This window comes from Martes martes (assembly GCF_963455335.1).
Source record: "Martes martes genome assembly, chromosome: 8".
NCBI lineage: Eukaryota > Metazoa > Chordata > Mammalia > Carnivora > Mustelidae > Martes > Martes martes.
Window position 1 is genome coordinate 91,836,487 of NC_137895.1, and position 26,879 is coordinate 91,863,365.

The 26,879-nt window shown below is 50.7% G+C and overlaps 1 protein-coding gene across 8 annotated transcripts; it reads right to left on the bottom strand.

The window, feature by feature from the left end:
- Positions 1–1,046: 1,046 nt before the first annotated feature.
- SMARCC2 (SWI/SNF related BAF chromatin remodeling complex subunit C2) lies at positions 1,047–21,724 on the bottom strand. 8 transcript variants are annotated; one of them, XM_080810844.1, is made up of 30 exons: positions 21,526–21,724; positions 19,274–19,393; positions 18,211–18,296; positions 17,681–17,762; positions 17,487–17,579; positions 16,821–16,890; positions 16,522–16,591; positions 15,718–15,793; positions 15,093–15,224; positions 14,872–14,987; positions 14,370–14,494; positions 13,287–13,346; positions 13,128–13,165; positions 12,713–12,843; positions 12,353–12,424; positions 9,418–9,531; positions 8,827–8,980; positions 8,054–8,146; positions 7,702–7,821; positions 7,548–7,610; positions 6,946–7,204; positions 6,549–6,710; positions 6,206–6,270; positions 5,923–6,058; positions 5,675–5,841; positions 4,939–5,073; positions 3,156–3,534; positions 2,752–2,835; positions 2,407–2,472; positions 1,047–1,862 (listed from the first exon to the last, which is right to left on the bottom strand). In XM_080810844.1, exons 1-30 carry the CDS (start codon positions 21,634–21,636, stop codon positions 1,786–1,788), a joined length of 3,456 nt encoding a protein of 1,151 aa, XP_080666970.1. In that variant the 5' UTR covers positions 21,637–21,724; the 3' UTR covers positions 1,047–1,785. The 8 variants fall into 8 exon arrangements, with proteins under 8 accessions (XP_080666970.1, XP_080666971.1, XP_080666973.1 ...); XM_080810845.1 differs by lacking the exon at positions 2,407–2,472; XM_080810841.1 differs by having other exon boundaries at positions 1,325–1,862; positions 2,407–2,835.
- Between the last annotated feature and the right edge of the window lie 5,155 nt (positions 21,725–26,879).

Genomic DNA, 26,879 nt, shown 5'->3' on the forward strand with positions numbered 1-26,879 from the left:
CTCTTGTGGGGAAAGCCCAGGGAGTGTCTGATGGAACGAAAGCGAGGCCTGTGTTAGCACTGCCCGCGCCTGTCACTTCATAACACAAGCTTGTGAAATGCCTGCCTTCTTCCCACCTTAATAAGGAAAGGAATGAAGCCCTTACTTCTGCGAGGATAAATACACAAAATCTCCAGGTTGTGGGGACGTTCTTCCAAGTCTCAGCTATTTTTAGGGCAGGTGAGCACCTCTGCCCGGCTCCCACACCCCAGGGCACAGTCCCCACGGTTGTGCTGCCCGCAGCCCATTGCAGAGAGAGGCCTAGTGGCTGTGTCCCAGTGGCTGGCCCAGTGCCTCTCCAGCCCAGGCGAATGCCCCTGGGAAGGACTCCGGGAAGGCTGCCCCAGCCCAAATCCCCCTGCCTGATAGCCACAGGTCAGAGAACACAGAAGGCATTCACAAGATGGAACTGAAAGCAAATTAATTTATAAAAAAAAAAAAATGAAAAAAGAGAAAAGAAAAGAAAAAAAAAAGAAAATTTACAGAAAACCTTGAACAGAAGAAAGGTGCCAAGACGCAGAGGAAGAGAAACACGGAGACGTGAGGAACAAAGGCCTGGTGGGAGGGACCAGGGAGAGCTGGTGGGAGGCCTGGCATCCTGGCTGCCTTCACGTCAAGGATGAAGAAGGGAAAGGTGGTAGGGGAGGCAGTGGAATCCAGGGAGCAGAGCCAAGCTGCAAGCTGGGGGTAGGCACTACCCTGGGTCGGGCACCCCTCCTCCATTGTCCCCAAGTCCCAGGGAACCCCTAGCTACCAGTCAAGGTTCTGAGGATCTTGGTGGAAGAGGTTAGAGGGGTGACCCACCAAGTAATAAGAAGGAGGTGCTTAAGTGCTTTTTTTAAAACTCAGGTTTTTACAATACCCCATCTTCTCTAGCTCCCCTCTCCATGTCGTCTAGGAGCCCAGGGACAGGGCCCAGGGAGGAGGAACAGTGCTCTTTTTTCCTCTATTACCTATCACAGGAATCCCCAAAATACATTTCCCCACCAAATACACATACGCTGACATCAACTATGCAGGTGACTTTTAAAAACACAAAACTGACATTCAGGGGCAAAGGGGTCATCAGCTGAGCTGGGGTGGCCTAAAACAGCGACACTGAGGAGGCAGCAGGAGAGATCAGTAGGAACAGACTGGGGATGGGGTGGCCGAGGGAGTTTGGGAGTTGATTCGGTCACTAACGAGGGGCTAGAGGAGACAGACTCTGCACCCTATTCTATCCCCAGAGCTCTCCCATAAACCTTAAATCCCCTTTCCTGTCACCTCCCTCCAAAAAATGTAAAAGTTGTTGTTGTTTTTTTTTTTTTTTTTTTTTTTTAGTGGGTGGAGGGAGCTCCGATGTGGCTTTTTTATCTCTCTCTACTTCCTTTAAAGGGCTTTGTTTGTTTTGTTTTGTTTTTCATCCATAAAAAAATGCAGTAGTTTTGAGGGGTGCACCCTTAAAAGTGGTTAATCAGAACCTTGTATAAACACCTTTCCCCAGCCCTTTCTTAGAGGGCAGCATCCCCATCCTATCCTCTCTCCCAGACATTAGAAATATCTTTTAAACAGAAGTCCTTGAATAATCCGATATAAAAATGCACGCCTCTGCCAGGCATGGTGGGGGCTTTGGAGGGGCAGGAGGAGCTTTCCTTACGTAGTGATGAACTCTCCAGGCTGGGGAAGGGTCCCAGTGGTGGGGAGAGGGCTGTTCCTGGAACCTTGATCTCCATTAGGGGTGAGGGAGAGAGATGTCTGGCTGGATCCTCACTGCGGAGGTGGCACAGGGGTGACTGTGCCTGGGCTCGGGGCCGTGGGATCTGGAGGCAGGGGGGTACCTGGGTCTGTGGAGAGAAGGAAGAGGAATCAGCCAGGTGGGCAGCAGAGGGGTCCAGACCCAGGCCACCAAAGACAAACAGGACCGGGCACGGCATGCAATGGGTGGGTAGGTGACCGAGGCAGCCTTTCCCCAGCGCCCTCTCCCACCTCACACTGAGAAAACTGAAAAACACCCCAAATCTTCCTGCCCCCAAGGGAACTCTCTCTACGGGGCGTTTGAACGTGATGGGAACAAGCAAGGGGGTGCCAGTCATGCAAACAGGTAGCTGTTTTTCAAGTTTACAACTGAGACGCTGTGCCTTAGGACTCCTCCGTGACCCACCAGTGAAAGGCCCCAACGTCATCCCAGAGGTGGCGGCTGCCAGGGTGGGGAATGGCAGAGGACAGCCAGAGAGGCCCTTCCCCCTGTGTTCTAATTTACCAGAGCGAGCGTTCAAAAAGGATGGTGGAAGTTCTATTACCTAAGCCCTTCCCCTACCTGCCCCCCTGCCCCGTCCCTCCATGTGGACCCCTCTCCCTCACCCTTCTCCCCTCCAGGACCCTTCTCACCTGGCAGTGGGCTGGCACTGGGCAGGAGGTTGCCCTGAACAGCTGCCACAATGGCAGGGCTCTGGGCTGCGGCGGATCCGAGCCCCGGCCCGAGAGGCAAGGAAGATGGCATGGTGGTGGTCGCCGGCAGGTTAGGGTGTAGAGGGTTCGCCATGGACACAGGCAGGTTAGGTGGGGGGAGAGTGCCCGGGGCAAACGGGAGATGGTGGTGATGCCCATGCAGGTTAGGAGGAGGGGGCAGGTTAATACTGATGGAGTCGGCTAGACTACCAAATGGGATGACGGATGGAGCGGGAGGAGGAGGAGGAGGCGGCATGCCGAAAGGCAAACCCAAAGGAGCATTACCCGCCACGCCTGGGTGCCCGCTGCCTGGCACTGCCCCTGGCATCATTGTGGGAGGAGTTTGTTGGTTGGGGAACGGTGAGGGGCCTGGGAACAAAGAGAAGAGACCAAGAAGCTGAGAGGCAGAAAATCTCCCTTCCTGACTCACTCGCACAGCCAGGATGCTCTAGCCACGCCCCAGCACCTGTTTGCCTGAGGGACTCAGTGTAAATCCTTGGAACAAAACCTCCAAGGCCTGGCCCTGGGGAGGGACCCCTACTGGCTCAGGGATGTCACAGAGGTGAGCCCATCTGCAGAAATCTCTAGTCCTGCCCTGTATCCCTTTCGAGGTGGGAGATAGGAATGTTCACCCAGAGGCCCCCCAACCCCATCCCCAGTCAGCAAGAGTTCCAGAAGCCATCACTTACCATGGGGTCCAGGGGGGGGTACCCCTGGTGGGACTGCCCCAGGCTGGGGGGCTCCAGCTGGTTGCTGCTGCTGTGGCCCCGCGGCTGACCCTGCCTGCCCAATCTGTTCAGAGGGGCCCAAGCTTCCGGGGGGAGCCCCACCGCCAGCAGGAGCAGGGGCGACAGAGGCCGGAGCCATAGCCAGGCTGTGAACCACGGGCGGCCCAGTGCCTGCAGGTGGGACCGGCTGGGAGCCCGGGGGCAGGGCTGGCGGGGGCTGCTGCTGCTGTTGGTGCATTTGCTGGAAGTGCTGCTGCCGGGCCCTCATCTCTGCATACTTCAACTGCTCCATATGGAAAGCTTGTCTGTCGGCCAGGAGCTGCTGCCTCTGATACTCCAGCTGCGGGGTCCAAGTGAGTACCGTTACCCATTACCGGTGTGCACAAAACCCTGCCCCCTGCTCCGCCCTCCAACACACCCTGCCTTTCCTGGCCGCTCGCTACCAGCACCAAATGCAGATCTCTGTGTTTGGGCTTCCGGGGCCCTGCCCTGTCCTCCCCACCACAACCCCCAGCACCCAGTCTTCTGGCTGCCCGCATGACTTCTCACTGCAGTGGAGTTCACCTAGTGGGAGCCCTTACTCATTCCAGCTCCAGAGCTCTGAATCTGTCGTTTGTTTCTTTTCTTTTTTAAAGATTTTACTTATTTATTTGAGAGAGAGAGTGCACAAGCAGAGGGAGCTGCAGGCAGAGGAAGAGGGAGAAGCAGGCTCCCCGCAGAGCAAGGAGTCCAACGTGGGACTCAATCCCAGGACCCTGGGATCATGACCTGAGCCAAAGGCAGGCACTTAACCAGCTGGACCACCCAGGTGCCCTCTGTCATTATTTTCTTTCCTTTTTTTTTTTTTTTTAAGATTTTATTTATTTGTCAGAGAGAGAGAAAGAGAGCACAAGCAAGGGGAGTGGCAGGCAGAGGGAGAGGGAGAAGCAGGCTTCCCCCAGGGCAGGGAGCCCAATGAGGGGCTCCATCCCAGGACCCAGACATCATGACCTAAGCTGAAGGCAGATACTTAACTGACTGAGCCACCCAAGCGCCCCTCTGTCATTATTTTCATTTGGAAAATGCCTCCAGTTCCTCTTGTCAATTCATGTTCTTTTCTTCCCTCAAAATTGCCTAAATACTCACCATTCTTACGAAGCCATCACAGATCAACTCTTTAGCCTCTGAGCTTTGCCTTTATTTTGTTATCTCTCAGGACTTTTAATCTGAATTTGTCAGATACCTTAAGCATTCAGTTTTGGATGCCTCCGTACTGAATACTGGATGTCTCCAATTAAACCGCAGGTTCTGTTAGGATCCCTGTCTTGCATTTCTTTTTATATCATCTCAGAAACAAAATGGTTCAATACCTTGTCCCTCCCATCCCCTTAGCAAGTTCACCTTCTGGATCTGAAGCCCCTTCCCTTTCATCATCCGTTAAACCTACTCGATGGCTCAACAAATACTTATTTACTGAAAGTCCACGGTACATCAAACACTGGTCAAGGACCTAGATGTGAGGCAATGGAGAAACCGACTAGAATCTCTGCCCCAGGATGTCAACATTCTGTGGGACCTAAGGCTCCAGGCTTCACCAGTGGGCCACTTGTCCTCTACTGCCTGGGGAGAGCGCCTTCTCCTCAGCCGTGAAGCCCTGTCACTCTCAGTCTCCTGCCACTGCTGCTTGCCCCCCTCCTAAACCCAGGCCCTCTTGTGTGTCAAGGTGTGGCCCTGGCTCCACAGGCCCCCAGGGGATGCTACTCACTGCCTCCCGCTCCCGGTCCATGATGGTCTCTAACTCTTCAAAGTGCCGGAGTTTGATCTCCAACTTTTTCATCTGGGTCTCCACCAGCAGGGCCACCAGCGACTTGATCTTCCTCTCCTCCACGGCAGCTAGGTGCTAGGGAAGGCAGAGAGGGCGGCGTGTGAGCAGCAGGGCCCACTGGAGGTGGGCAGGGACAGAGTGGTAAGGCAGGGGCTGGCAGGTTTTAAGAAAGAACTGGCTGTGGTCACAACCCACAGAGTAGCAAAGGCTTCACATTCTTTTTTTTTTTTTTTTTTAAGATTTTATTTATTTATTTGACAGACAGATCACAAGTAGGCAGAGAGGCAGGCAGAGAGAGAAGGGAGGAAGCAGGCTCCCTGCTGAGCAGAGAGCCCAATTCGGGGCTTGATCCCAGGACCCTGAGATCATGACCTGAGCTGAAGGCAGCAGCTTTAACCCACTGAGCCACCCAGGCGCCCCAAGACTTCACATTCTTAAAAGTACGTGAAAAAAAAAGAGTGACAAAAGATAAGACAAGGTCAAATAACGAGAGGATAAAACCAGGCCTAATGGCAAAAAGCTTCAAATTGCTTAGAGAAGAGATGACCAACTCTCCCTCTCAGGTCAAACTGAGAAGGAAACAGGTCAGCGTTAAGGAAGTGAGTGGGGAAGGATTTCCCACAGGGGTCATGAGATCAGAGAAGGTGGCGGCATCTTCCGGGACCCTGGCCCTCACCTTGGCCTTCACTGCAGCGGCGGCCAGAGCAGCGGCGGCGGCGGTGGACAGATTGCCCTCCCCGATGTCCCGCTCCACCTTCGTCTTCCTCTCCCCCTCTGACTCTACCACGTCCTTCAGCACTTCTTCCTGCCCTTCCTTCGGCTCCTTCTCCTTCTCCGGGTCAACTGGACCAGGAAGAAGGTAGGGTTAGAGCTGCTGCCCACTTCCGTCCCCTGGACACCCAACTACCAGGCTGGAGGGCTCACCTATGGGGTCCCCATCGCTCTTCTCTGATTCCTTCTCGCTGTCACCTTGTTTCCCTCTCTCTTCGTCCTTCTTGGGGACCTCGCTGGTTTTCTCCTTTGTTTCTTCTTCGGCAGCCCCAACTCCTTCTCGGGGTTCCTGAGGTACCAGTGAAAGAAAAGTAGACAGCATCAGGTTGGCTGGTCCTGACATAGGGGGCCAGTCTGGGAAGTGACTATGACTCCCCTCCCCATACTGCCATGCCCGGCCCCTCCACCCTCCCAGCCCAGCTCATTCCTGCTGCACCTTGGGCTCCTTCTTCTCCTCCGTGGCCTGGCCCTCCGCCCGTGCCTCGTCCGTCCCGCTCTCCTCTGGGCCCAGGGGAAAGAGAAAATGGGAAACATCTGATGCAGAGTCTGTCCCCAGATCGCTTTCCCGAAAGCCCACTCTCCTAGCCAAAATCTTAGTGCAAGGGCTGGCAGGGAGCCACAGCCCCTAAGGGGGAGTTCTGGGAAAGAGAAAACCCCCGCCAGTTCCCCACGTTGGTCTTGTGCTCTGAGGACAAGGCGAGGCAGGGATGGCACGGGGGTACCAGATGGTGACAGCACTCGGTCAAAGGGGAGGACTCTGGGAACCCAGCAGGCCTCACCGATCCGCTCAGGCTCATCAGAGGTGGTTCCCGCGATACCGCTGCTCTCCAGACCAAAGGCTGGGTCGGCCTTGCCTGTCACTTTGGCTGCCTCCTCCACTTTCCGAACGTGGGCCTCCACCAAGGCTGTGGGCACTTCTTCCTTCATTTTGGAGAACTCTTCTGCAAGATCCAGAGAAGACAAGGCTGGGGGCAGGGGCAGGCAGGCCATTTTGGCTGTCCCTGTGAAAGCTGCCTCAGAAGCCCATCTCTTCCTCTAGGCCAGCATGGAGCTCGACAGGTGCCTGAGCGGACGCCAGCGGCAGACAGTGCCAGTAGGACAGCCAAACTCGAGGGCCTTTCAAGGTCTGAGTAACCAGCCTTTCAAACCAAAGAGGCCAGGACCCCTCCACATTACCTAGGGCCGACTTCGCAGCAGCAGAGGCGACTCGAGGATCGACGACAGAGGCCAGGAAGGCAACAGTGCTCATAACAGGGTTGCCTGACTGACTGAAGGGGATAGGCTGGTAGGCCAGGGGGCCCAGGGAGGCCTCTGAGTCCTCCAGGTACGGGTCTTCAATGGGAAGACGAAGAAAATGCAAGATGCACTCATCCTGCGTGCGGCTTCCCACGTGCTCTGACACTTTGTTCCAGTCATCTTTGTACATTTCCAGTGCCTGGTGGTAGTGGTGGAGACACAACTTCCTTACTTAGCCACTTTCCTTGAAGGTCAACTCCCCCCATCCTACTAAGGGCAGCGGGCTTCAAAGCTCTCTGTGTTGTGGTATTTGTGGAGTCTGCTGGGTCCCAGGGGAATCTCCAAGTAGCACTACGAGAGGATATGGAGTTAATGAAATGGCCCAAATGCCTGGCTTGGAGCTGTTCCCTGGGGCAGGTGTGGCAGGCATTGGGGAAGAGAGAGACTGGGGACGAGATCACGCTCTGCCCACTCACGAGTGTGGCTGGCACCTGGGCCACATCCGTTTTCAGAGAAAACTCTCCTTTCCTTGCCCCAATTACCTCCAGGAGGAGCAGGGTCTCCTGTTCCGTCCACTCTCGAGTGGCACTGGCCGCAGCTTTACTCTGCAGGAGATATGGGTATGTCAGAGAGAGGAGCCCATGCCTACTGGAGGGTGAAGGCACCCCCGCCCGGAGTCAGCCCACACCTTTGTACCTTGGAGGGGACGTTCTTCTTCGTGTACATGTCTGTGCGCAGGCCAAAGTTCTGCATGTCTGTCGGTTTCTCTTTGCCCTTGTCAGGGAAGTTGAGCATTTGCTGGGAAGCAGAGGTCTGCTATTTGCGGAGGGGAAAGAAAGAGGTGAGGATGGGTGACCCTGGGAGCCAGGGGCGGACAGAGAGAGAAAACAGACAGAAGGAGCTTACTTCCCAAAGCCAGGGACACCCCTGGGTGGGACTTCCTCCCTCACTGCTGTAGCTCCTCTGCTCTCACGTCTCTTCTCCCCGGGCAGGGGCCCCCCAATAAAGGGGCAAATAAGAAGCCCAGCGGGGTCTACACCCCACCTACCAGCTCTGGCTTGCCCTTAGCCGTCTCTGGCACCAGGTCATCCAGCTCTTTGCCCTTTCGCCCAGCCTTGGTATCAGCATCAACCTGGCGGCCCTGGGGGACAGAGCTTGGCGTCATGGAGGCTGGGCGGAAAATGACCAGGCCAAGGCCCTGGAGGCCTCAAGACCAAATGCTGGGCGGCTCACAAGCTCTGGGGGCACTCATGCCACTGTTCCATGTTCCCTTCATGATTAATTAGATCTGCATGATCCCCATTTATGTTCACATGGAACTTTATAGGTTCCCTCAGGAGCTGGACAGTTAGGTTCTAATCCTAGATTTGGTACTCTGTGACCCTGGGCAAGCCACACAATCTGTCTCCGCTTAATTTCTGTAATGTATGGAATGGAGGTGGAAAAAAAATGGAAGTGATGATAATTATGAGGCAAAAATGAAAAAAATGCTGGAAATGCAACAAAGTTAAAAAATTTCATGCAACTTAATTTTCAGCCATTTTTCTCTATCTGCTCCACGCCCTACACTGGCCTGTCTGCTCCTCAAGGACAAGGAGCATCTCTTCTCCCTCAGCAAGTCCTTGCAGTCTTAGGTACAGAGGCTGAGAGAGGGAGCTAAATACACGGGGCTGACTCCTGTGGCCCTTCGCATCCCATGGAAAAGGAAGAAGCCTCAAAACACTCCTGAACCATTACCCTAAAAAACCAGAAAAAGAAAAGTCCAAAGAAGCCCAGTTTTTCCCAGCACCCCCACCCCACCCCCACAGCCCCTCACCCTACCTGCGGGGTCTTCGGCTGCAAAGGCACCAGCCCTGAGGGCGTGTCTGCCAGGACGTGGAAGTGAGAGGTGGGCGGAGGCCCCATCGGGGTTGGTCGACTCTCAGCATCCACCTGGTAGTTAATAAGACCCCACTGCTCTAGGAAGGCATGGACCCTGGCAGGAGAGAGGTGGAGATAGGGTCACGTGGGGCTGCTGGAGAGGGACAGAAGTGGGGGCATAAAGCTCCCTCTCCCCAGCCCTCTTCTCTGCCCATACTACTGCCTGGCAAACCCCTAAATGCCAGTGACACCCAGGCGTCTGCCTCCAGCCGGGACCTCTCTCCATATCCACCATCTCCAAACATCTCTTCTGGAGAGCCAGGAAAACTGAACCAGGATCCTTCAATGACACACACGCTCCTCCCTTCTTCCACATGCCAGAGAAAGCCACTGCCATTCCCTCAAGTCACATGTGCCCTGAATGTGGACTGTGCCTTTCTCATGAGGTGGTTTTTTTTTCCTGCTTGTTCCCCTATGCTCTTTGCTGCCAGCTCTCCTTCTGCCAAGAAGCGTCTATGGCACCTTACGTCCTCCCCTCAGCTGCAGACCTACCTCATGATGGCACAGACATCCCCGGCCAGGTTCCTGCGGCAGGCAGTGGAGGTAAGATATTCCTGGGGGTTCAGCCGGTACGTGTCAATCATGAAGTTTCGATAAGCCAGGTAGCTTAGGGGAGGCGGGGAGGGAGGGAGAGAGAGAGAGAGAGAGAGAGAGATGAATGAGAGGAAGGAAAGTAAGTCCGCTGAGGACTGAGGGGTAGGAAAGGTGATAAAAAAGCGGATGGTTCCTCCTGTGTGACTAAAGGAAACAGAGTGAGTCACAGGCTGTGGTGAACACAGGGGTCCGCCACGTGCTAGATGCAAGGGGTTCGAACACTGCCACGTTTGCCTTGATGGAAGTGGGATTCACTTAAGTGAATCATATCCTGGGCTGTACTTGGGGAAATTTTCGTCAAACTTTTCAACAGGCAATCAAAAAGCAAGAAAAGGTACCCTTATTACCAAAGGCAGGTGTTAAGGGGAAGTCTTTATCCATGCATCCGACTATAGTCAACATGACATGCTATAAAGAATATATGTTTTGGGGCGCCTGGGTGGCTCAGTGGGTTAAAGCCTCTGCTTTCGGTTCAGGTCATGATCCCAGGGTCCTGGGAGCCTGCTTCCCTTCTTCTCTCTCTGCCTGACTCTCTGCCTAATTGTGATCTCTGTCTGTCAAATAAATAAATAAAATCTTTTTTTTTTTTTTAAAGATTTTATTTATTTATTTGACAGACAGAGATCACAAGCAGGCAGAGAGGCAGGCAGGAGAGAGAGGAGGAAGTGGGCTCCCTGCTGAGCAGAGAGCCCGATGCGGGGCTCAATCCCAGGACCCTGGGATCACAACCTGAGCCGAAGGCAGAGGCTTCAACCCACTGAGCCACCCAGGCGCCCCAATAAATAAAATCTTAAAAAAAAAAAAGAATATATGTTTTCATTTTTTAAGTAAGCCCCACACTTAACAGCGAGCAGGTGTGGAGCTCGCTGAGGAAAAAAAAAATATATATATATATATATATATATGTTTACTTGTATTTTTTAATTAGAGAGAGAGCGTGCACAGGGAAGGGGCAGAGGGAGAGAGAATCTTTTTATTTTTTTAAGATTTATTTATTTGAGAGAGTGTGTGTGAGGGTAGGAGGGACAAAGGGAGAGAATCTCAAGCAGGCTCCCCACTAAATGCGGAGCCCAGTGCAGGGCTTGATCCCATGACCCATGAAATCATGACCTGAGCCAAAATCACTAGTTGATGCTCAACTGACTAAGCCCCCCAGCACCCCAAGGGAGAGAAAGAATCTTAAGCAGGCTCCACACCCAGTGCAGAGCCTGATGCTGGCCTCGATCTTATGACCCTGAGATCATGATCTGAGCCATAACCAAAATCAGATGCTACCGAGCCACCCAAGCACCCCTAGAATATATATACATATATATATATATATATATTTGAAAGCTTTTACTTATTTATTTGATAGAGATTTCAAGTAGCGGGAGAGGCAGGCAGAAAGAGAGAGAGGAGGAAGCAGGTTCCCCGCTGAGCAGAGAGCCCGATGTGGGGCTTGATCTAAGAACTCTGGGATCATGACCTGAGCCGAAGGCAGAGGCTTTAACCCACGAGCCATCCAGGCACCCCGAATACATATTCTGAGGGTGGAAAGATCTAAGTTCAAATCCCAGTTCTACCATGATGTCCTCGCGCAAAGTACTTATTAAATTTTTAACCATGGTCTCCTAAACTGTAAAGTGGAGTGTCTGCTAAGGAACAGAAAGACCTGGAAAGATCTAGTAGAGTGCCAGGCACACTTCAGCAGCTCAGCAAATGGTAGCTATTGGGTGGTACAGCATATAGTTTGAGAACATGAGCCAGTCTGAAGGACTCAGATCCTGGTTTTTCTACTCACTGTGTGACCTTAATCAAGTGATTTAACCTCTCTCTGCTTCTCTGCTCACTTCCTCTGTTTCCTAATCAGTAAACTGAAGAGGAGAATAGGACCTACCTCTAAAGCTGATGTGAAGATTAGTCAATGCCTGTAAGACACTTAGGATAGTGCCTGGGAGATAGTAAGCTTTCAGGAAATGCAGGCAATTACCACTATTTACCATCTTAACCAAGAGAACAAAGTATAGAACAATTCTAGATCAGGCCCTGCCTACGCTCGTCACCATGTTATTACTCTTTTCTCCTGGAGAGAGCAAGCTTCTTCATATATACTGCCTTCCCCGGGAAGAACAGAGAACCATACCACACTCCAGGGAGAGAAACACAGTGGGAAGGCAAGATGGCCCCAGAGAGAGGAAGCTGAGGAATGGCTGGGAAGCAAGCTCAGGGAGATCAACGCTTTCTCACCCTTCTCATTACATTTATCCTGGAGCATCCCTAGCCATAGGAGATTCCCAAGACTCATTCAAAGCCAAACAGGTTTCACTTGAAGCAACACCTTGACGAAGATGAAGACTTCCGAGCCCCAAGCCTGTACTGTACACAACACTTCTCTCCAGAGAGCCTTCTCCATCCCTTAATTCAGAGTCTTGGATCTTCATAGTTCCTCCTCTTGTTTTTCTATTAAAACCTACTTTCAGGGACCAGCACGGTCATTTACATTTCAGTCAGAGCTATTATGTATGCTGGGGATACCTGTGTTTTGGATATCTTAGTAATGATGGACTGTAAGGTTCTGGACTCTGCTGAAAGAAATGGAGGCATCAGAGAAGGTACCCGTTTTGTACAGAAGATCATGCTTAATCCTAGGCAATCCTAGAGAGCACCCTACTGGGGCCACGGTGCTGGGCTGGGGCTGCCTGTGGGCAGAGATCATGTCTTTGCAAGAGAAGCACAGTGCTGGCTCTTGCAAGGAGCACAAGAAATATTTGCTCAATGGGATATTGCTGGATCAAGAAGGGTGATCAGGGACAGGAGGGAGAAAGAGTGTCGTGAGCTGAGATTTCCTTACATTTCTGGAGTCTTGGACTTGTTCTTGCCGTTAAAGAACTCAGGGAGAGCCCTCCGCTCAATGGCATGAACGCTGCAAAAGAAGACAGAACAGATTCAGAAGGCACTGGTGGAGAGACGGGAGCCCCAGAAGGAAAAGCCTAGATGGGAGGGAGGGAGAACACAGCAGTCATCCCTTCCTTGGGGAGACCGTTCCCCAGGGGGTGAAGACTCAAAGATACGAGCTTCCCTAAAACCAACGTGTTCCCCAGTCTACCCGGCTGATGAAGAAATAACTTATTTGGAGACAGGAAGAGGAACAACATGTTGGCCCCTGGAGGCAGGGCAAAAGAGAAGCAGTGAGGCGTTGGGGCGACAATACCTGTTATAGTCAAACCAGGCGGCGTAGCTGGGAATGATGATGTGGTGGGTCTGCTCAGTCACGTTGTCCTCATGGAGGTCCGGATTCTTCGTCTGCTCCCCCTTGTTCCCCGTACTGTTTTCATCCTCATCCTACAAGTACGGAGGCTGCTGGACACTCAGCATTCCCATTCTGCCCCTGGCAACCCTCTGCTTCTCCCACACCCAGGAAGTGGGCACTAAGGGTGGGTAGGGAATGAACAGTTACAGGCCCCGGAACGTGGAAAGGGTCAGGGTTTTGAGTTTTGAACAACCGCCAGAATTAGTCTAAGGTGGGAAAAGTCCAGGCAGTAGAAAGCTCTGGGTAGAAGGAACTTTATAAGCACAACTCAGAATCCCGCAGAGAGGTAGAGAGGGCCTCTCTAAATTGGCTCCACCTTGCCCGTGGTCTCCATGCTTTCATCCTCCTGCTCATCTAAAAGAGAGAGACAGGGAAACAGAAGGTTGGAGCCTCCTGACAGGCAGCAGAATCCCACTCTCTGAAAAGCACTGACGGGCTAGGGGAGGCTGGCAGCTGGGCACCCCCCCCTCCTTACCCAGGTCAGTCATGGTGCCTCCTTTGACTGGGGCGGACTCTGAATCCTTCTTAGTGTTGACTGCCAGGAGAGAGAGTCATTTTATCAGACAGGTTCTGCCCAAACCGAGCCCTTATACCTCTCCACCGTTAACAACTCTAGAGATCTCATCTCCCCTAAAAGTTTCTCCATCCGATCGTAAAAGGTGGTAACTCCCTCCAGGCACAGTCACTCTAGGCCTTGACACTCACTTGCCACTTTCTCTCCTTCCCCAGCCAAAAATTCACTTAACTTTTTTCCTATAAAGAAGCATCTTCTACTCAATGGAAACTCATAAGGCATTCCTGTCTTTGACAGGCCCCTCTGGTCCCTGTCTGAGTTCTTAAGGGACCAAGACCGAGTCTGACCAAATCCCTGTGCCGAGTTGTGGCTGGATCTTCAACATTTTTTAAAGCAGAGGGCTTCCCTTAACTGAGTCCGTACATGGCAGCTCCGGAGAAAACACGAATACAGAAGAGAGCCGCTGTGATTGACAACGGGATGGGAGCCAGCGCTCCTCTCGCTCCGTGGCCCCTCCCCCACCCCTGAAATACACTCCGGGACATTTGTAGCTCGTCGGTGGAATACAGATCATAGTCCCCCTTTGCAACTGTACCACCCTCTAACACTGCAGAGCAATGGTGTCCAAAGTGGGCTTCTCCCATAGGATGTAATACAGGCAGAGAACTGCAGAACTTCTCTTTGTATTTGTATTTTAATCTTATCCTTTACCTTTTCCTACTTTTACGTGACATTTGCATGTGTTTCATAATGTTTCTGAAGTAATGGTACGTACATATACGTACAACGATACGTACATATAACTTGTGCTTCAACACTTTCCTGCTGAGGGTACGTGATCAAAAGCAGTTTGGAGACAACTACCGTCAGGCGCAAAGCACAGTCCACAGCTCCGATATGGATAAAGTCAGAGGACTGTCCTTGATGATGAAAATAATTTTAATAACCAGCTAAACTGAAGGGGAAGATCCTCCAGACCTGGAACTGGGCTGGGGAACTCAGCCCTGACAGAAGGTAGGTCCCAGGAGCTGGTGTGGCCCATACCTGTTTTAGGCAACGTCACCTCCTCTACGTTGGGGACTGGTGAAGGCTCATCCATGTCCTTTGTCAGGTCTTCTTGCTCCTCCTCTCTGTGGCCACGCTTCGACTTGGTGTAAGGTGTCGAGGGACTGGGAAGGAAAGGGAGTGAAAGATAACCCAGTCATCCTTGGACAGGAAGTTCCCAGAAGTTGACGTTCAAGGGGAGCGAAGCCAGAGAGAACCCCAAATGTGGAGCTGAGCATACACAGAAACCAATCATTACAGAGTACTGGGAAGGGCAAAGGCTTCCACCAGAAGACTTAGCTCTCTCTGAGTTCACTAGTGGCTGCAACTAGAACTAACAACTGGGGAGCTAGAGAAGACCTCATCTTCCCTCTCAGAACATCCGGGAATCTGGTCTACCACAGCAAGGGCCAGCTGGGTATGGGAAGGAGTTTGTCCTTCCTTCCTTCAACATGGTGTGGAGAGAATGGTGAAGGTGGGGACAGGGGAGGAGCTGGCATACCCTTTCTTAGCATTTTTCTTCTTAGCTTCTGGGGTTGGCGAAGGAGAGGGAGACCGCTTCCTCTTCTTATAGTTCCCTCCTTTCTTGTCCCGCCGATCTGAATCTGGGCTGTTCACCTGCAGGTTGGAGAATTGGAGTGAATGTCAGCCAACAAGCCCCACTGAAGACCTATCCCGAGGCTTCGGCTAAGGGACCAGGGAAGAAAGAAGAGCAATTTTCACCTCATCTGTCAGCGTCTTAGCTGAAATCTTCTTTCGGCGGGAGACAGGGCTTTTGTCATCATTTACCTCGTAGTCTTCCTCGTTCATCCATTCATTGAAAGTGTCTGTGTCCAGAATCCACTTCGCATGAACCTGAAGTATAAAGGCAGGCTTTGCTGGAGAGAAGTCTGAAAGCCACAGCTGTCTGGGCGCCCTTGACGAAAACCTCAAGGATGTGGGCTCTCAAGCTTCACTTCTGAAGAGTGGTCTGGTTCTGGTACTTGTCGTTTTGTTTTTGGTTTTTTTTTTAAGATTTTATTTATTTATTTGACAGAGACAGACATGGTGAGAAAGGGAACACAAGGGGGAGTGGGAGAGGGAGAAGCAGGCTCCTTGCAGAGCAGGGAGCCTGGTGCAGGGCTGGATCCCAGGACCCTGGGATCATGACCTGAGCCGAAGGCAGACACTTAACGACTGAGCCACCCAGGCACCCCTCATCTTTAAAAAAAGATTTCTAAGTAATATCCACACACAACGTGGGGCTCGAACTTAAAACCCCAAGTTCAAGAGTAGCACACTCTACCAACTGAGCCTGCCAGGCACCCCCTGGCATAGTTTCTGGGGCCAGGAGACAAGAAGGGCTCACCTTCCTAGGTTTCTCAGGAGTTGGAGCATCTTCCACAGATGCTTCGATTTCACTGGCTGGGATCCACGTGTCGTAACTGCCACGGGAGATTGAGTGTGAAGCGGGACCAACAGGATGGAGTCACAGAAAAGCAAAGTGCAGATCTTTTACCTTTTCCACTTATAAAAAGTATAGGGTTGTTGGGTTCTTTCTTGGTATGGCTATTTTTCCAATTAATATTGGTATTCTTTTTTCTTTCTTTTTTTTTTTTTTGGTATTCTTTCCATTATAAAGTAATAAAAACAACTCCAAAAAAAGGAAAGAGAGAAAAGAATCACCCAACACAACTATCTGGTATTTTTTCCCAGCAAATTTTTCCTGTACAATTTTGTTTTTACATAACTGCAGTGTTATTTTATAATCACACTTTTTGCATTTTGCATTTATTTACAAATTATCCATGTGATTTCTTTTTTTCCCCATGTTATTTCTATCACTTTGATGGCTGCGTAATAGTCCACTCAGTAGATACAAAAACTGCTGAAGCATTTTCCCACTGTTAGACATTTAGACTGCTTCTAACATTTATTAGAGATTATACTGGAATAACTTTTTCACATATAAAGCCCCAATCTTTTTAGTCTAACCCGCATGGAATAAGTCCAAATGTCTCCCAAGACAGAAAATTCTCATAATAGAGATGAGGAGAACAAATTAACAGACCTAAAAATAACCCCAAAAGAGTGTCTGCTTGCTTTGCTAGATGTTCTAAGGCTTCTCAGTCTGGCTCCTATGCTTAAACCTGCCCCAGGACCCTGTCCTCACCTGTCAGGATAGTAGCCCCAGTGCAGAAGAACCTGCTTATCCCGCTTCATGACTGGTCGTACCCATTCCTCTGAGGATAGAGACAGAACAAGGAGAGATATAAGCTAAAGGGATACACAGAAAATAATTGTACACAGCTCGTGTTGCAGCCAGAGACCTGGACTCAGGAACATAAGGCAGTAGGAGGGCACAGCATCAAAAGGAGAGAGAAGGAGCCCAGGCCCTGTGCAGAGGCTGAACGGTTCCCAACTCCGAGTCCAAGCCGTCCACTGCAGAGGTCAAGAAAACCCAAGTCTCACCTTCTTCCAAGTTCCCTGGGACAGGATACACAACATGGGAGGCATTGTTCTTATCTTCAGTGACTGTTCCCTGGACGCCAGGAGGAAAAGCAGGTAAATAGTCCCCTCTGAAATACTCATGGGTGTAAATAAGCCAAAATAAGACCCAACCACATATCTGCCTTCCTAATCATGTTTTGCTCAGAATGGTATTAAAGTCAGTTTGCATTCTTTAAACACACACCAGCTGAGAGGCAGAGGGAAATAGCTAGGATAGTGCTAATAATGAAGAAAAACTAAAGAACTAGAAGTTGCTACAGATAATTCTCTGAATACATAATCTGCACATGGGAAATGTGAAGCTTCCTGTCCCCAGCAATGGCATCTGCTTGTTATTACAGAGTTCCAGAATAGGTGTTTCATTTCTCTGAAATCAGGCGATCTCTGGCTTTCCTAACCCCCAGGCCAGTGCAGTCTCTAGGAACAGTGATCCAAGCCTGTCAACTGGGAAATGGGAGGAGCGAACTGAGAAAGAGAGGCTCAAGGCTTTAACTCTAGTCTCTTTTCAAGTAGGCAGAGCCGCCTTTGCAGTAGAAAACATGTCACCCAAAAGGCAGCTTATTGTACTGAAAACATCAGGAAAAGAGTCATGGAGTTTCCAAAACTTCTTCTGACCCACCCACTCACCTGGTGTCTCTTGATAATGTCCTTTAATTTCCCCAGCAGTTTGGGTTCAATTTCTGGGCACAGAAATATGTTAGGTCGAGACAGGCAGTTATTCTGTGGGGAGAAGAAACAGATGCAATGAGATCATGGGGAAGGCATGTTTTGTATTTTCACCGAGGGAAAGAAGATGGACAGGGGAGGTTCTTGACTATTACCTGCACCAAGGACTTCTCAATGGTCATGAACATTTCCACGTTGCGGTCCATGCGTGATGGATTCTGGAAATCGTAACGCCTCCTGGAAAAGAGGCAATAATCTGAGTGGTTTAGATCAGGACCGAGATGAGGTTAGGGTATGTGGCTTTTTAGCATGGGAAATTGGGATGCAATATTGCTCAAAACTGTTGCCAAAATGGCCTGGGATCTGGGGTTCACTGATCTCAACTCCACGAATCACTTTGTACTTCATCCGAAAGGACAGAGAGAAGCTTGAGAAGCCAACCAAAGAATCCCCTTCCCTCTATGATACACACACCAATGCGCACACACATGCTCGTTCACTCTTGGAAACTATTTTGGTTCTGTCAGCCACCTTTCTGACCCAGCACATCAGGCCTACTGATCTAGCAAAGTAAGAGACTCACAAGAATATCTACTCATGCTCTCCCACCCCAAGAAAGACCCAGGAAATCATAAAGGGGGAGTCCCCCTAAATGTTAAGAACCATAGAGAAGAAGACTTCTCACCATCCCTGGTCACTCTTGAATTTGTAGGCAGCTGCAAGTATGTGGCACAGGGAGCCTCCTGCTTTGAAATCTAGGAAACATTTGATCTACAAAATTGAGACAAGAAAGAAGAATGTGAGAGTTATATCCTGAATTCCCTTACTAAGAATCCTTTCACAAAATCCTGTGCTGAACTAACCTTGCTCTCAAAGCTAGAATTCTTTATTTATTTATTTATTTATTTAAAGATTTATCTATTTATTTGAGAGAGGGAGAGAGTGTGCAGAGGGAAGGGGCAGAGGGAAAGGGAGAGAGAGTCTTAAGCTGACTCCTCATTGAGCACAGAGCCTGATGCAGGGCTTGATCCCATGACACTGAGATCACAAACCGAGCTGAAATCAGAAGTTGGAGGCCCAATCGACTGAGCCCCCAAAGCTGGAATTCTTTAACCTCCACGCCATGGTATCATGTGGCCTGGAAAAAGGCACAGGGAGAAACCAGTATTCACAAAGCCCCACCTTGTGCCATGTACTTACGGGGTTACCTCACTGACCAGTACAGAAACCCTATAAGGTAGAGATATTAATCCCATCCAGAGATGAAAGAACAGATACTCAAAAAGTTTAAATGGACTCCCCAAGATCACAGAGATACCAAGTGGCAGAGTCAGAATTTGAACACAAGCCTACATAAATCCAAATCTTGTACCCTTCTAACCCTGCCATGAGAGTTTCATATATGAGCTTAGACACTCTCAGATAACCTGCTGAATGAAGTTTTGTGTGTGTGTGTGTTTTTTTTAAGATTTTAAGCAACCTCTCCACCTAACGTGGGGCTGGGATTCACAACCCCCAGATCAAGAGTCGCACGCTCCACCAACTCAGCCAGCCACGCACCCCTTGTTGCATGAAGTATTACGAAGACAAAGGGAGTGGTAAACTGGGGACTAGGGCAAGCCACTGACAGCCTCACTAGGGGCGGGGATAATAGGCAATTACTCAAATCTCAAAAAGCATGAAATTGACAAAACCCCCACAACTCCCTCTCCAGTTTGGAGGATTCATTCCCTGGCATTTGCACTCACCGGCAGTTTCGTGAGCGGTGCATTGCTGACATGTTTGCCAAAAACTTCTTCCTGAAACTGTAGCAACTGTACAACCAGGCTAGACAAGGACTTGTTGGTAGGTGGTTCAGCTTGGATATACTGGGGAAACAGAGGCAAAGGGAAGAAAAGCAGACCCCAGATAAACTGTCCACTATCTCCTTATTTCTTCCCCCAGGGTTCTGGAAGCATCTGGGGTAGGAAAAAATAGTGTCTTCTTCTCCCATATGTCTAGTTTCTATAAAGAAAATGGCAGAAGGGAAGCCCTCTAAGCCTCTCACAGTAAGTTGAAATTCTGCTGCCCCCAACCCAGCCTGCCAGCACTGGGTGCTGGAGGCAAGTGGGGCTTCCTACTTCTCAGCTACACTCTGAAATTGGAGTTGTAGGACCCTGATTTCTAGTCAACAGCATTGAGGGCTATAAAATCCTGAAGGTTCGTTAAGTTCAGGCAATGGAAGGAGTGTCTTTGAGGCTCTAAACAAGACAACAGTGTATTTCTTGGGAGCAACTTCTTGGAAGGCCAAGACTCCCCCTAACTTACTAGGGGGCTACAGGGGGTTATAGTCTTATCAGACTATAGACTATAGTCTTATTAGACTCACATAGCTTAATAAGAACGGTGCAAGGAAGTGAGGCAAGGCAAACTAAGAGAATGAGCTTGTGCGTTCTGTTTCTCCTAGGAACTGGGCACAAATGTCTTTGTAGGCTCTCCTAGAAGGCAAGAACCAAGCTACTACCAGCCTGGTGAGAAAGAGCAAGAAAACATCTCTCCTTTCTGAGGAAACTGTATCTGAGACAGGCAACCCTGGGCCTTCTTACGCATTTCCATGTTATGCTACCTAGTATCCTAGCCTCCTGTTCTAATTTAAATCTGAGCCGGGAAGCTAACTTTCTCTTTACCTTTTGACCCCTGTTTCTTCAACCCTAATCACAGAAAAAAATGCTCCTCTCAGTGGGAGATGTAAAGAGAGCCTTGAAGGAAAAGGTAAACGACAAAGAGCTAAGAACTTGAAAGCTGAATTTGAAAGCTCACAGGCGGTCAATCCCCCCAGGGCTAGAGACTAAGCCCCTAGACTGATCTCCCTTCCAAAAGGTCAAAGGTGGAGGCCTGGGAACCAGAGCCTCACGCTGGGGTACAGGCATACCACAGACCCAACAGCTGTTTGTCAGGATTCTGAAACAGAGAGACCTCCGAGATAGGCCAGAACCAGAATCGGAGGGGTGTACTCCTAAACCACCCATCACATTTCTGACAGGCTGGAAAGCTGGGCAGGAAGAACTGGGGAGCTAAGGAAAGCCAGAAAGAGAACCTCTAACTGGGGGTAGTGAAAGGGAAGAGGCAAACCATCTCCACAGAAAAACCCCACATATAGACATTCCTTTCAACCAGGCCTAAAGACAAAGACAACACCAGGAAGAGGTTTGACAGAAAAGTCAGGTAGGGCTTTTTGAACCCTTTGTTCACTACCTTATTATCTCCAGTTAAAGGCTGGGGGGCTGGAGATTTAAAGCATGTCTTAGCCTCTGAACCCCAAACCAAAGGCAATGCAAGGCCAGGTGGTCGGATGACTTCTTTGTGAAGCTGAGGGATGGTTTAAGAGGTCGCTGCCCAGGAACTGCTATAACCTGGCTCCAAGGGGTTTTGTTGCCCCTTGGGTGGAGGTGGGGGGGATGAGCAGTGGAGACAGGTGTAGGGGCTTCTTCAGGCTGATGAGCAGCCAAGGGCCTGTCTGTGGCTGTTTACCCTCCTGCTTTCATCATCTCTCCGAACATACACAAAGCACTAGGGAGGCCTCAGCCCTGCCGGTACCTGGCTCCGTGGGGAGCTCTGGCGGGCACCGTGGCGGGCACGCTGGGGCTGGCGAGGCTGGGGGGGGGGAGGGCATCAGGCACCCCGTCCACCCTCGGCCGCCTCTCCCGGAAAAGCCCGGAAGGCTCTGGCCCAGGGGAGGGTGGGCGGCTGGCACCGGGACCCGCCGGGCAGTGGAGAAAAACAAGGGGCAGAGGGCGCAGCAGGGAGGGCGGGGGCTGGAATCCCAGGCTGCGGGGGGCGGGGGGGGCGGTAAAAGAGGCTGGGGGAGGGGCGCGGGGCGCCGGCGGGCGCGCTAGGGCTGCTCCCGAGGCCGCGGGGGAGGGGCTGCGGGCTGCCCGAGGGTGGGCAGGATCCGGGGGGGGCTACGGGGCCGCGGGCCCTTTGTCCCGCCCCCGGCCCCCGCGCGGCCCTGCCCGCGTACCTTCTTATAGTTCTTGCCGAGCCAGAGCCTCACGTTGTCGAACTGGGTCACGGTGTCCGCGGCCTCGTAGTACTTCACGTTGGGGCCGCCGTCCTTCTTCCGCACCGCCATCTTCTCGGGCTCGAGCCCCGCCGCCGCCGCCCGCCCCGCTCAGCTCAGCTCCCGCCTCCTCCGCCTCCTCCTCCGCCCGCCTCCCGCCGCCTCCCGCCGCCGCGGCCGCCGCCTCCCGCCGCCTGGGCCGGCCCCGGCCCGCGCAGCGCCCCCTGCCGACCGGCCGGGCACGGCGGCGGCCAGGCTCCCGGCGCGGGACCCACCCTGGCGGCCTCCCCGGCGGCGGCGGCAGCGGCGGCGGGAGCCTTGGGGAGGCAGCTGCTTCCTGGAGGGGGCGCCCACTCCCCTGAGATCGTTCTCTACCCGAGGCGAAGCCTTTCCTCCCTCTTTGCCTCTCAGCCCAGGGAGTGGGGTACCTCTCTAGCCTACCCCAAGCCGACGTCCGTCTCTGGAGGAACCCCCAGCTCATAGTTCCGCGTGGTCCTTACCTTGCACGTTCCCAACCCCACGGAGCCCTTAATCTCAAGGAACCCCAGACCCCTTTCCCCAGGAAGTTTCTTTCTTTCATCCATCCCCAGGACTTCCCCGTTTCAACTCTTCCGGAGTCTCCCTCACTCTTAACACCATGCCTCAGCACCCCCTCTCACTCCTTAACTGGAGGAGTCCTCTAGCCGCCATCCTGGGGCCGAGCCTCTTCCCTCCAACTGAGTCCTCTGCAGGCCGCCATCGCTTTCTAAACAGTTTTGCGCTGAGACCCCAGTCTTGTCTGGGCGGGAGGACCCCCCCCAACCTCCCTCCCTGGGTCACCCGCTCCACCCGCTTGTTCCTTTGAGTGGCATAGGGGCGAGGTAAGGGGCGGAGGGCGGGGGTCACGGGGTGTGTGTGTATGGGGTCGGGCCGGCTTCTCATTGCTACATTCCCTCCGCGGTCGCAATGCGGACCCCTTCTGTAAGCGCGCGGCGAGATATAGTTTTGGAAGTCACGGTGGCCGAGTGGTTAAGGCGTTGGACTCGAAATCCAATGGGGATTCCCCGCACAGGTTCGAATCCTGTTCGTGACGGCCGCTTTTTTCCCCCCTTCTTCAGGATACGTAAAGGGGACCCCCCGCGCACGTGTCTTTCGTGCACTTCCCTTTCTGTCTCAGAAATAGAAGCCGAGAGGTCTCACGCCCGAATTGGGAGGGAGGGAGGTGATCATGGGAAGCTTAATCGTGCACAACTGTACTGGCTGCTAAGACACAAGACACTTTCTGAAGCCTCTAACTTCGGGTTTGTTAGAGCTTAGGCACACGTTTCATTCTTGGGGACGGGAATGGCAAAGGATTTGGTTGAAGAAGGGTTAGGTTTTTGGAAATCTGAATGCCTGTTGTGATATCATAGTCAAAATTAGAGTTTCCAGGAAAAGAGGGCACCTCTGGATTTCATGACCGGAAGTGTGATTATAACTGAGACCCAGGAAAAGGCTTTTCTCTTGTTCGGATTTCTTTGAGGAGGCTCATCTCAGATGTCACTGGGCTAGGAGGAAGTAGCCTGTTGAAGGGTAAGTACTACAGATCTAGCTGCAGCTAGAGTGTAGGGAGATAATACTTTTTACTGATTGCTCATTAGGTGCCAAGTGCTGTTCTAAATTACCCGTGTATTAATCAAGCTAGAGAATTAATTCCTTTTTTAACCTCTAACCCTCCTGTATTCACCTTATCTGGTTCTTCCCATCCCCTAATTTCTAATCACGGGGAATATGTAGGATACTTGTTGAGGACGTTCTTTTTGTATTTCATTTCTTGTACAGCATCATTTTTTCCAAGAAAGATCTGCCAAAGGGCAGGGAGTTCAAGAGTAATTCAGAGCTTTATACACCTTTCTACTTTTGCAGTTTCCCACCTTCGTTCGTTTTTCTCATGCTCTTCTGAGATCATCCTCACCACTGTCCCCTTCCCACCCTGGCACCCTCATCATTTATAAATTCCCATCCTGCACGTCCTTTTAGCCTTTCTCTGTGAGACTCTTGATTACTCCAGCTGGAACCCGTTGTTCTACCACCGCCATCAACTCCGTTGCATGCAAGACACCTCCTTTGACACCTCTTTGCAAGAACTAATTAAAAGTTATATTTATTCTGCTTCCTAAATAGATCCTCTTTTCACGTTTCTCAGGGTCAGTGCAGTCTAGGCTGACCACTTGGTAGAGTCATTGGGAAAGTAGATTGTGAGGACCACATGAGTTACTCTATGTGAAGCTGCACTAAAGCATCCCATTGCAGTGGCTCCTGGGTGGCTCAGTCAGTTAAGCAGCTGCATTCAGCTCAGGTCATGATCCCAGAGTCTCTGGGATCAAGCCCCACATCAGGCTTCCTGCTAGTGAAGAGCCTGCTGCTCCCTCACCCTCTGCCTGCTTGTGTTCTCTATCTCTCCGTCAAATAAATAAATAAAATTCTAAAAAAAAATTGTTGTAGCTGGAGACTCTAAACCCTCCCGCGGCTGCTTTCTGTGTTTCATGACCTGGTCCCTTTTCACTCACCATTCTTTCCTATTCACTACTTTCCAACCACTGGCATAGTTCCTGGTCTAGTATTTGTCTATGTTCATGCTATTCTCTGCCTGAAATAATCTCTCCCATCCTCACCATCTACTCAGCCTCCACATCAATGTTGGTTCTCCTGGGAAGTCATCTCTAACCTCTCGTCACCCACCATACCCTAATCATGTTTTGTGAAGTCTTTCTTTCCCGGCAGAACATCAACTCTTGGCACATATAAGCCACTCAATTAAAAAAATAATTTTGTTGAGTAAATGGATTTTTTTTTGTTTTTACAGTAGGTATGTATACATGTTTTAATCTTCACTCAGAATGGACTATAAGGTTCTTGAGAGTTAGGACTGTGTATTTTGTTTTTGTCTCTTTTTCCTTTACTAGGCCTTTATACACAGATGTGATCAAGTGTGTCCTGAATGAACAAACTCCAACAGGCTCAGTACTCAGCTTCCTATCAAGTGCCATTTTGCGCATGCTCTCAGTTATGTCTGGAGAGGCAAGACCAAAATTGACCAGCAGAGGGCAACCAACAACTGTGCTGTGAAGGGAAGAAGGCACCGTGGCTTACAAAATGGAGGACCTGGACGGACAAGTTAGCAGAGGTTGTTGGGTACTCGGAGATCCTACCTTTCCCTCTCAAATACTTCCCTTGTAACTGTCATAGATCAGAGGCCAAGCCTTCAAACTTTAATGTACAATAGGTAATTTCAGATTTCTACCATCCCCACAGCTCACCTGAACTCCCCAATTCCTTCACCGTTCCTCTTCCGTTTCAACAATTCTCTATCCTGATACATTTCCTTTGGTTGTACGATCAGGTACCCCCAGGCATTCCTTCGTTTCTGATTCGGTATTTGACTTTGCTCATCTGCCCTAAAGCTACCTTCTCCACCTAGTCTTGTGATCCCACTCATTTCAACGTCCCAAGGGAACTTGCCTTAACATCGTTCCATAACATGTTCAAATTCTATCCCACTAGATCAATCCATTAAATCACAACTAAACTACACCCTCACCTGACAATTCCAAATGATCACGTTGTTTTCTACTTCCATTTTTTTCTTTAGATTTTTAAGTAATCTCTACACTCAACTTGGGGCTCAAATTTACAACCCCCAAATCAAGAATCCCATGCTCCACTGACTGAGCCAGTCAGGAGCCTCTACTTCCTTCTGTTTTTTGAATGAAATGTATACTCTCTGCCTCCAGCTTCATACTATCTTAATACCCTGTTGTAAAACCTTTGCTATGTTTGAAACCATTGAGATCTTACTGGACTTCAGAGACACTGTACTCTCATTTTTCTTAGAACATTGTTTCTCCATCTCATTTGTTTTTTCCCTCCTCCCGTGGAATTCTGCCAAAATCTTCATTTTTCTCCCTCCTCCCAAGACAAAAATCCCAAGCTTAAATTGTGGTCCTATACCTTCAGCTATCTATATATCCCCTAAAATGCAAACAAAACTTCTCCCTTCCCAGAATGACATTCTTTTCCCATTTCTGTTAATACTGTTCTTGCAATTCCATGGTTTCCAATCTTAAGAATTAATCTGGCATTTTTCTTTCTCCCATGCCTGACATCCATCAATCATTGTTTCTTCTACCACATCATCTAATTTGTTACAATGGGCTTCCTGGTGCCCCAGTTTCACCACACTCAGAGTTCTACAACACTGGTTTCATCATATTCCTCTGCCCAGGGACTTCAACGCCCCATTTGATTACACACATGCTCCTCTGATCAACACACTTGGCCTAAATCACCCATTAAAAAAAAAAAAGATTTTATTTATTTGAGAGAGAGCAAGAGCACAAGCAGGCAGAGAGGCAAGCAGAGGGAGAGGGAGAAGTAGGCTCCCTGCTGAGGCTCCATGGAGCCCGTTGCAGGGCTCCAATCCAGGACCCTGGTACCATGACCTGAGCCAAAGGCAGGCTCTTAACCGGCTGAGCCACCTAGGCACCCCCTGAATCACCCATTGTATTTATTTATTTGACAGACGGAGATCACAAGTAGGCAGAGAAGCAGGCAGAGAGAGAGGAGGGAGCAGGCTCCAAGCGGAGCAGAGAGCCCAATGAGGGGCTTGACCCCAGGACCCTGGGATCATGACCTCAGCCAAAGGCAGAGGCTTTAACCCACTGAGCCACCCAGGCACCCCGTGAATCACCCATTTTAAAAAAAAAGAATCCTTGGGATGCCTGAGTGGCCCAGTCGGTTAAGCGACTGCCTTCAGTTTAGGTCATGATCCCAGGGTAATGCGATCGAGTCCCGCATCGGGCTCCTTGCCCAATGGGGAACTTGCTTCTCCCTCTTCCTCTGCCTGCCACTCTGCCTGCTTGTGCTCTCTCTCTGACAAATAAAATAAAATCTAAAAATACATAGGGCGCCTGGGTGGCTCCGTGGGTTAAGACTCTGCCTTTGGCTCAGGTTATCAAGCCCCGCATCGGGCTCTCTGCTTGGCGGGGAGCCTGCCTCTCTGCATACTTGTGATCTCCATCTGTTAAATAAATAAATAAAATCTTAAAAAAAAAAAAAAAAAAAAAGACTGCCTTCCACTCAGGTCATGATCTCCAGTCCTTGGATGGAGCCCCGCATCCACATCGGGCTTTCTGCTCAGCAGGGAGCCTGGTTCCCCTGCCCCCTCTGCCTGCTGCTCTGCTTACTTGTGATCTCTGTCAAATAAATAAAATCTTTTTAAAAAATCTAAAAATACATAAATAAATAAATCCTTAATCCTTTCCAGCAAGATACCCCCAATCTGTTCAGGCTGAGCA